This window comes from Triticum urartu, chromosome 5, assembly GCF_003073215.2.
Source record: "Triticum urartu cultivar G1812 chromosome 5, Tu2.1, whole genome shotgun sequence".
Taxonomy (NCBI): Eukaryota; Viridiplantae; Streptophyta; class Magnoliopsida; order Poales; family Poaceae; genus Triticum; species Triticum urartu.
Genome location: NC_053026.1, coordinates 434,358,802 through 434,368,944, shown reverse-complemented (window position 1 = coordinate 434,368,944; position 10,143 = coordinate 434,358,802). Strand labels below are relative to the sequence as shown.

At 48.6% G+C, this 10,143-nt stretch overlaps 2 protein-coding genes and 1 pseudogene across 3 annotated transcripts; 1 reads left to right on the top strand and 2 right to left on the bottom strand.

The window, feature by feature from the left end:
* Nucleotides 1-776: 776 nt before the first annotated feature.
* LOC125509571 lies at nucleotides 777-1,947 on the top strand. Its single transcript, XM_048674562.1, has one exon. The coding sequence runs from the start codon at nucleotides 1,094-1,096 to the stop codon at nucleotides 1,808-1,810; it is 717 nt and encodes a 238-aa protein (XP_048530519.1). The 5' UTR covers nucleotides 777-1,093; the 3' UTR covers nucleotides 1,811-1,947.
* Nucleotides 1,916-2,791, bottom strand: LOC125509572 (annotated as a pseudogene).
* An 808-nt stretch (nucleotides 2,792-3,599) lies between these two features.
* Nucleotides 3,600-5,171, bottom strand: LOC125509573 (DPH4 homolog). 2 transcript variants are annotated; one of them, XM_048674563.1, is made up of 2 exons: nucleotides 4,826-5,171; nucleotides 3,600-4,331 (listed from the first exon to the last, which is right to left on the bottom strand). In XM_048674563.1, the coding sequence occupies exon 2, from the start codon at nucleotides 4,301-4,303 to the stop codon at nucleotides 3,782-3,784; it is 522 nt and encodes a 173-aa protein (XP_048530520.1). In that variant the 5' UTR covers nucleotides 4,304-4,331; nucleotides 4,826-5,171; the 3' UTR covers nucleotides 3,600-3,781. The 2 variants fall into 2 exon arrangements, with proteins under 2 accessions (XP_048530520.1, XP_048530522.1); XM_048674565.1 differs by having other exon boundaries at nucleotides 3,600-4,312.
* Between the last annotated feature and the right edge of the window lie 4,972 nt (nucleotides 5,172-10,143).

The window sequence follows — 10,143 nt, the reverse complement described above, 5'->3', positions numbered from 1 at the left end:
GGACAATTAGTACATGCGTCCGGCTAGGACGAATTCAAAGTTGAACTTCACTCAAAAACTTTATGTTTGGATTGTAATATTTTTATTTTTATTGTTGCATTAGAATATTTATCTTTCACTTGCTTAAAATTTGTGTTGTTTATTTTTGATTGTTTTCAATAGTGCGGATATAAAGAAAATGGGAGCGGGCATTTGGTGCATCCAATTGGACGGTTGCTGCCCCATTCCTATTCGTGAACACGTCTGGACGTGTCCACAGACATTTGATGGTGTCCATTTAATGGGCCACGTTGGAGTTGCCCTAATTGCACATCGTTAAATCACAAAGTTCTCACCATGGTGTTGATATCAAATTCCAACTTCAGAAATAATCAAACCAATAAAAAATTACTTGACACACAAACATCACCTCATCGGATCGGAAAACCAAGATTTGTGATGACACAAACTTTATTCATACGAAACTACGGTCACGAAAGTAGTTTTATTCGTACGAGACTAAGATCACTATTAGACACTAATGGAGGCGGCAGAGAGGGAAGCGGCGTCGCAGGGAGTGGTTGTGGACCTCGAGGAGCAGTGTTCACCCCCCTCCCCCCGCGGCGCTCGGCCTCCCGAACCCCGTCCATGGCAGCAGCGGAAGTGGAGGCAAGGATGCAGGTAGAGGAGACGACAAGGGTGCAGACAGAGCAGGACGCAAGGATGGCTACGGAGCAGGCGACATGGATGGTGCCCGGTCAGCGAGTGACCCGTCACGTTCAAACTTGAAATTTATTTTGACATGCCCGGATTGTTAAGCTATGATTTATTTTGCTTTGTGTTGAACCACATTTGAGAGATGTGTGGTTGTCCGACAGGCCAAACGGGAGGCCATCGGCGCTGTTCGTGGCCGTGGACGCTCTTACTGTGCGCCGTCTGCCGTGCGTGCGTTGTCGCCGGCGGGAGGCTTCCGTGCCGGACCAGCTGGCCTCAGCCCGACGCCGACGCGGCCCGACGCACGTCGAGGCTGGCCTGAATCAGCCCAACTCCCAGCACTTTCCACTCTCTAGTCTACTCTAATCTAGAATGAAAAATAAAAAAGAGGACAAAGGGGATGAGCCCCTTTCGGAAAGCAAGAGTCGATTCGGCACTCGGGCATCCCTGCCGTGCCTTCACCCAGCAGCAAAGCAACCAAGGTAAACCAGAGCACCACCGCCCGCCCGCAGCCGCAGCCAGAACCCCCCGCCCCCAAAATTACCACCTTGGAATCCAGCAACCAAGCAGCCGAGCCCCGTCTATGGCGGATCAGGAGGCCGCCGAGCCGGGCCCGCCGTCGTGGCCCCCCTGGACCTCCCTCCTGCTCCGAGCCATGAGCAGGCGCCGCACCTGGGCGGCGCTCTTCCTCGCCGTCTACGCCGCGCTGCTCTCCTCCTCCTGGAGCCTGCTGGCGTCCGTGCGCGCCTGGTACTACGCCGCGGCCGCGGGCTCGGCGGCGCACCCGGCCGCGTGGCCCGCCGCGCTCTACGCATCCGTCATGTACGGCGCCGTCTTCGGCCTGCTCTCCATGGGCGCCGCGCTGGCCGTCGCCGCGCCCGCCATGCTGGTGACCTGGATCACCGTGCTCGTGCTGCTGGCGTTCGCGGGCAAGCCCCGGCGGTCGCTGGTCGCCGAGGCGCGCCGCGCCACGGCCGACATCGCGCGGCTCGCGCTCCGCGTGCTGCTCTGCGAGGGCAACGCCGTCGCCGCCGTCTGCGCCGCCGCCAGCTTTGCCGCCCTCCTCTTCGGCCGCCGCGACGACGCCGGCGCCGACGCCGGGCGGCGGCTGATCTGAAAGCTTTTTCCAGTTCTTTTCACGCCCTTTTATTTGTTTATTTTCTGTTCATTGTAGCTGTGCTGTCCGGATGCAGCCGTTGTGTACCAGCAGTTTGGGGGTTTCATTCTTGGCAATGGAGGTTCTTGTTTCTGTAATGGCGGCGCCGATTAACTATTAACCGGTAGTGATCTTTAAGCTGTAAGCCGGAGCCGGGCTGTGGTCAGGCCTGACGGCGAGGTTGCTGCTGCTGCTGCTCCGCTTGCGCCATTGCCACGAGTCGGCCGGCGTGCTGGGCAGCGGCGGCACAGCCCGAACGGCCACCCCTCGCAGCCCCGTAAGCCCTCCCACGCCGCAGGCGGGTCCATGTCCGTCGACGACGCCACGGTCGCTGCCCTGCTCGTGCTGCGCGTGAAGAAGCTCTTCACCGAGAAGAACGCCTCGCTCTCGTTGTCCCCGTCACTCGCCGCCGACTTCTCTTCCTCCTCCACGGCGACGCACTTCTCACTACTCGAGACCTTCCCGCGAACGCTTCTCGGGTGGAGCGGAGTGAAGGACCACGCGAAGGCGCCCGACAGAGTCGGCGAGCCCACGCCGCAGCTCGACGGCCGCTTCCTCATCTCCCGCTTTCTCATCTCGTTCAGTATCACCTGAATGCAATAATATAGTTACACGGATGTGCCGTGCTCACATGAATGGGTCAAGAACAGAGCACGCTCTGACGCTACCTCTTTCGTGTCGAGCATGGCGCGGTCGTCCTCCTCGCTGTCGTCGTCGCCGGAGCTCCACCCGGCGGCGGGGATGCCGAGGCAGGGGCCATGGCAGAGCGCGTAGGTCTCCCTGACGAGGCAGGAGAGGGACCTGCTGCAGTGGTTAGCGGCGGGGAGCCTGGGATGGTGCTCGTGCGCCAGGCAAGGCATTGCTAACTGCACGCAGAGGGTCGATCAAGCTGCTAGTGCAACGCTCACGACACGCGATGTAGTATGTGATCTCGGGTGTGCGTATAAATGGGGGAGCGATCTTGTTGTCGCTGCGACCGGCGCGAATGGGTTTTTCATGAGGTGACGAGGGGTTGAAGTGGACGCGCATGACAAATGACAAGTGCCCCGCAACTTGGACGGAACAGAGGTGGCTCTCGATTGTGGTTGTATTGTATCGTACTAGTGCGTAGAGCTCGTGTGTGATCCTTTGGGTTCAAGGCTACGTAACAGCCGCCTTGTTCTGAGCTGGAAAGTGTACTGGTCCGTGTGCTTCAACCAAACAGGACCTTAGCTTAGGTTCGTGTGGTAACAAATCGATCGGTGTGAAGAGACAGGTTGAGCTGTATACGCAACAAAATACAACGTACACTACGGTCCAAACAAAAAAAAAGATGACAAGTGTGACCGGGTACACGCACATAGTCATGTTACAGGTGAGTGACTTGCCGTTAACGGCGGATTAGGTTTTACTAATAAACATATGCTGATAGATCATCCCTTGGCAACATCATACAAAACGAGACCGTTCTGTGTAAGATGCCGCCCATGCTTAGCAGTATAGACCAGACACGGCAGAAAGAGTAATGCCAAATATATTGCAGTAATTTACAGCAAAAGACACAACAAATTAGGACCTGCTCTTTGTTGTTGTTTCGTCAGTGCAATTGACAGGAGAAATCATCCAAGTCAAAGAAATGAGCAGCAAGCATTCACCTCAGCTGTCGTACATGTGAACATCAGAACCAGCGACAGGTGAGGGAGCATCAAGTCATAGCCAATAATAAGCAAAATTAACGGAATGAGACGTACAGATAACAACCCACAGCGACTTGAATCGACAAAGGCGGTTAGCTGAGCACAATGGTCAAAAACATCATCATCTCAATACAACCATCAGGAGCTCAGGTACAGAGGAGTGAATATGCCACTGCCAGCAGTACACGCTATGTCGACCATGATCGGAGGTGCTTCAAAAGAGCAGGGTAGAAGGTGTTCAAATCAGTACAACGAATCAAGCTTTATTTATAATCAGCCTTGTTTTAAGAGAACATGAGCCACAGCCCAGAACAACAGACGTTGGTAAAGAATCAGGTGCCTGCGCTTCTATTTCCCCATCTTCACTCACCGAAATTCCCATTTCACCAAGTTCGCAGGCTGTGATCGAAAAATAATCGCCGCATCTACAGGCGTACAATAGCTCAACGCCATCGCCAGAGCTTTCAACGATCATATCCTCGATTTCGATATCGGTTGCGATGACATCAAGGCTCTGTCTGGACGATTGTAGTTGTTTATCATACTCTGCTCGACATTTGGGGTAGCGTAGGGTTTCCCATGCCTTCTGTACACTGAAAAAACCATGTTGCTCGCCGGTAGACACAGATGGTTCGAGAGTCGCCTGTGCTTTGTCAGGATGTGTGTTTAAAGCAGCACACTTGTATGCTGCACGTATCTCGTCATATGTAGCATCTTCAGGCACAGATAGAACTTCATACAAGGTCTTCTGGTTGGAGATGCCGCTGCCTTGAAGCATTTGCAGAAGCTGGGCCACTGACCCTATACTGGACAAGTAAAAAAGGGGCCTCAGAGAAACAAATAAACAGAGAAAAACATGCAGTTAACTCTAACCACTTCATCACAAAACAATTGCTAGACAAAGCAGAATAATACTTGCTTTGGGACTGAAAAATGGAACCGGGGGGGGGGGGGGGGGGGCGTTTTTGCCCTCCTGATAGTCTAAAAACTTATTTTGGGACGGAGGGAGTACTACCTACCATCCATGTAACACAGATTTTCATCATCAAGAAAGAAAAGGCACTGCCAAAATGTGGTATATTCCACTAGCGTAAGCAATGTTCAGAAACAACATTTCTATCAAATAACAAGCTTCAGATGAAATTTTGAGCTGCCTTTTGAAGTTCTATACCAAGCAGTATATATATTTGATATTACGGTTCCTTAAGAATTAGAGGTCACCCCAGGAACTTCCAAAATTCACTCGAGGGAAACCCGCTAGATCAACAGCATAACTAGGAAAAGATGGTGATGGCGCTACCTTGGATTCGGAGGCGAAGCAGGGCGGGCCAGCGGTGTCGGAAGTGAAGCAGGGCGGTAGGCGGCGTTGGAGGAAGGAGGTAGGGGGCGGCGGCGTCGTAGGCGAGGAGGAGGACGGCGTCCGTGTGCTCAGGTGCCGGGGGCGATGTAGGGCGCGGAGGAGGAGGAAGATCGGGGGCGGGGGATTTGGGAGGGAGGGTGGAGCCAATCCACCGGCCGGTGAAGAGAAGGGACTCCGGTGGCAGGAGATTCAGCCGCCGCCGCCCGAGGGAGGAGAGCCAAACCTACCAGGGCTCGGGTATGCCCGGGTCGACGATGAGTCTTTTCTTTTTTTTTTGGCCGTGAGGCTCCAGGGTGAGGTTGAGAAGGGGAATAGAAAACCAGGTCACACATGGTAAGCAATCCAAACAATTAAAAAAAAAAGAAGGAACATAGAACGATGTGGAAAATACCAGGATACAGCTGGTTGTAGATTAACCTCATAAACAATTTTCATGAAAAAATTAGCAATTCAGAAAAAAGTCAGTAATCTTTGAAACTTTTTTTGTGAGAAACTCAACTTCAATCGTCATAGTACAAAAAACATTAAAGATAATAAAAATTACAATCAGATTCGTGGACCATCTAGCGATAACTATTTGACATTAATAAAAACTCGTAAAAAATCTAAGCATAAAATAGACTGTCCGGAACGACATAGTTTTTCTAAACAATTCGCGAAGCTTTATTACGCCGTCACCAGCTGAGCTGGGACGAAAGAAAGGTTCCCGGACCCTATGTGAGAGCTTTATTACGCCCTGCCTATTTTTTATGGCTTGCTTCAGGCTTCCGCGGGGCCTATGTGAGAACATCACTTTCATCATCCGTCAGTTCTGGTGGAGAAGCAAAGCGGGCAAGAGGAAGCCTAGCGGGGTGGCTTGGGATCATGACTAGGCCAAAACACTTGCGCGGTCTCGGTTTTCGCGATACGGAAATTTTTAATCTTGCTTTGCTTGCCAGACAGGCCTGGAGAGTATTGACCGAGCCTAATTCTCTGAGCGCAAGAATTTTGAAGGTTGCATACTTTCCGGAGTCCACGTTATTGGAAGCTGAGCTAGGCGGGAGACCGTCCCAGATTTGGAGGGCAGTGCTTGACGGACGGGATATGCTAAGACAAGGTATTATACGTAGGATTGAGAATGGACATACAACAGATATCTGGCAGCATAACTGGCTACCAATACAGGGCATGATGAGAGCCATCACGTCGAGGGTTTCGAACCCGCTGATTTTGGTGTCTCAACTAATCTCCACTACGACTGCCACATGGGACGAAGCACTAATCCGACCAGTTTTCCTCCCAATAGACGCTGAGGCAGTCTTGAGCATTCCCCTTTGCACTAGAAATATCAATGATTTTTGGGCATGGAGCAGGGAGAAGAGGGGTGGCTTTTCGGTAAGGTCAGCTTACAGGATGATCATAAACACTAAACTTTTGAGAGAATCTTGGATTGATGAAGTGGAGGGATCTTCAGGATCTGAACAAGAGAGGAACTCGTGGTCATCATTATGGAAGGTAAAGTTACCACCCAAGGTCAAATTCTTTTTGTAGAGACTTGTAGGAAGCTCTATTCCAACAGCCGACGTGCTCGAGCAAAGACATATGGCGGACTCGGTGGCTTGCATGCTTTGCGGAGCTCTGGACTCTTGGAGACACACGATGATCGACTGCACCATGGCCCGCTGCGTATGGGTGCTCTCGGAAGAAGAGCTGGTCCAGAAAATGTGTCAACATGTCAACGATGATCCACGTGATTGGTTGTTTGCACTCAATGAAGCTCTTAATCCGGACCGGTTCACTTGGATGGCCATCACTCTATGGGTAGTCTGGGATGCGAAGAGAAAAGTTGTCTATGAGGACATTGTGAAGCCCCCGATTCAATCGTACACTAATCATACACGCAAATGTGTATGATTAAGATCAAGGACTCACGGGGAGATATCACAACACAACTCTAGACACAAATTAAAATAATACAAGCCAGGGGCCTCGCTGGCTCAAATACATAGCTCGATACACAAGAGTCAGCGGAAGCAACAATATCTGAGTACATACATAAATTAAACAAGACTGCCTTAAGAAGGAAAGCACAAAAACAACAACGATCGAAGAGGCAAGGTCTCCTACCTGGGACCTCCTAACTACTCCTGGGCGTCAGCGGTCTCCATGCAATTGGAAATATGCCCTAGAGGCAATAATAGAGTTGTTATTTATATTTCCTTATATCATGATAAATGTTTATTATTCATGCTAGAATTGTATTAACCAGAAACTTGATACATGTGTGGATACATAGACAAAACAAGGTGTCCCTAGTATGCCTCTACTTGACTAGCTCGTTAATCAAAGATGGTTAAGTTTCCTGACCATAGACATGTGTTGTCATTTGATGAACGGGATCACATCATTAGGAGAATGATGTGATGGACAAGACCCATCCGTTAGCTTAGCATAATGATCGTTAAGTTTTATTGCTATTGCTTTCTTCATGACTTATACATATTCCTCTAACTATGAGATTATGCAACTCCTGAATACCGGAGGAACACATTGTGTGCTATCAAATGTCACAACGTAACTGGGTGATTATAAAGATGCTCTACAGGTATCTCCGAAGGTGTTTGTTGGGTTGGCATAGATCGTGTTGGGGAACATAGTAATTTCAAAAATTTCCTACGCACACGCAAGATCATGGTGATGCATAGCAACGAGAGGGGAGAATATGTCTACGTACCCTCGTAGACCGAAAGCAGAAGTGTTAGCACAACGCGGTTGATGTAGTCGTACGTCTTCACGATCCGACCGATCCAAGTACCGAACGCACGGTACCTCCGAGTTCTGCACATGTTCATCTCGATGACGTCCTCGCCTTCTTGATCCAGTAAGAGGGGCGAAGTAGTAGACGAGTTCTGGCAGCACGACGGCATGGTGATGGTGTTGGTGAAGAACAATCTTCGCAGGGCTTCACCTAAGCACTACGAAAACTATGACGGAGGATAAACTAGAGGGGACAGGGTTGCCGGCACACGGCTTGGTGTTTCTTGATGTGTCTTGGGTGCTAGCCCTACCCCTCTATTTATATGTTGAGCCTTGGGGTCGAAACTTGGAGTAAAAGCCTCCACAAAGTCGGTTTCACCCGAAAGGCAAGAGTCCTTCTCGGACTCCAGGGCCAGACGCCAGGATTCCCAGCGTCTGGACCCAGACGCCAGGGACCCTGGCGTCTGGCCCATGGACTCTGCAAAACTTCCTTTTGTGCTTTCCAAAAACCTTGTGGGCTTTCCCCTTTGGCCCAAATAAAGTGTTCTCGTACCCAAACATTTCGGGAAACATCTAGAACCCCTTCCGGTGAATTCCGGAACCCTTCCGGAGACCAAACACTATTATACCATATATCAAACTTTATCTCCGGACCATTCCGGAGTTCCTCGTCATGTCCGTGATCCTATCTGGAACTCCGAACAACATTCGGTTACCAACATACATAACTCATAAATACTATATCGTCAACGAACGTTAAGCGTGCGGACCCTATGGGTTCGAGAACTATGTAGACATGACCGAGACACTTCTCTGGTCAATAACCAATAGCGGAACCTGGATGCCCATATTGACTCCTACATATTCTACGAAGATCTTTATCGGTCGAACCGCATAACAACATACGTTGTTCCCTTTGTCATCGGTATGTTACTTGCCCGAGATTCGATCGTCGGTATCTCAATACCTAGTTCAATCTTGTTACCAGCAAGTCTCTTTACTCGTTCCGTAATACATCATCCCACAACTAACTCATTAGTTACAATGCTTGCAAGGCTTATAGTGATGTGCATTACCGAGTGGGCCTAGAGATACCTCTCCGACAATCAGAGTGACAAATCCTAATCTCAAAATACGCCAACTCAACAAGTACCTTCGGAGACACCTGTAGAGCTCCTTTATAATCACCCAGTTACGTTGTGACGTTTGGTAGCACGCAAAGTGTTCCTCCGGTAAACGGGAGTTGCATAATCTCATAGTCATAGGAACATGTATAAGTCATGAAGAAAGCAATAGCAACATACTAAACGATCAAGTGCTAAGCTAACGGAATGGGTCAAGTTAATCACATCATTCTCTAATGACGTGATCCCGTTAATCAAATGACAACTCATGTCTATGGCTAGGAAACTTAACCATCTTTGATTCAACGAGCTAGTCAAGTAGAGGCATACTAGTGACACTCTGTTTGTCTATGTATTCACACATGTATTATGTTTCCGGTTAATACAATTCTAGCATGAATAATAAACATTTATCATGAAATAAGGAAATAAATAATAACTTTATTATTGCCTCTAGGGCATATTTCCTTCAGTCTCTCACTTGCACTAGAGTCAATAATCTAGATCACATCGCCATGTGATTTAACATCAATAGTTCACATCACCATGTGATTAACACCCATAGTTCGCATCATCATGTGACCAACACCCAAAGGACTAGAGTCAATAATCTAGTTCACATCGCTATGTGATTAACACCCAAAGAGTACTAAGGCGTGATCATGTTTTGCTTGTGAGAGAAGTTTAGTCAACGGGTCTGCCACATTCAGATCCGTATGTATTTTGCAAATCTCTATGTCAACAATGCTCTACACGGAACTACTCTAGCTAATTGCTCCCACTTTCAATATGTATCCAGATTGAGACTTAGAGTCATCTAGATCAGTGTCAAAACTTCCATTGACGTAACCCTTTACGATGAACCTTTTGTCACCTCCATAATCGAGAAACATATCCTTATTTCACTAAGGATAATTTTGACCGCTGTCCAGTGATCTATTCCTAGATCAATATTGTACTCCCTTGCTAAACACAGTGTAGGGTATACAATAGATCTGGTACACAGCATGTTGTACTTTATAGAACCTATGGCTGAGGCACAGGGAATGATTTTCATTCTCTTTCTATCTTCTGCCGTGGTCGGGCTTTGAGTCTTACTCAATTTCACACCTTGCAACATAGGCAAGAACTCTTTCTTTGACTGTTTCATTTTGAACTAATTCAAAATCTTGTCAAAGTACATACCCATTGAAAATCTTTATCAAGCGTCTTGATCTATCTTTATAGATCTTGATGCTCAACATGTAAGCAGCTTCACCGAGGTCTTTCTTTGAAGAACCCCTTTCAAATACTCCTTTATGCTTTACAGAAAATTCTACATCATTTTTTATCAACAATATGTCATTTACATATATTTATCAGAAAGGCTGTAGTGCTCCCACTCACTTTCTTGTAAAT

Coding starts and splice junctions, on each gene's coding strand:
- LOC125509571 (XM_048674562.1), top strand. CDS start 1,094: ATGAGCCCCTTTCGGAAAGCAAGAGTCGATTCGGCACTCGGGCATCCC.
- LOC125509573 (XM_048674563.1), bottom strand. CDS start 4,303: ATGCTTCAAGGCAGCGGCATCTCCAACCAGAAGACCTTGTATGAAGTT.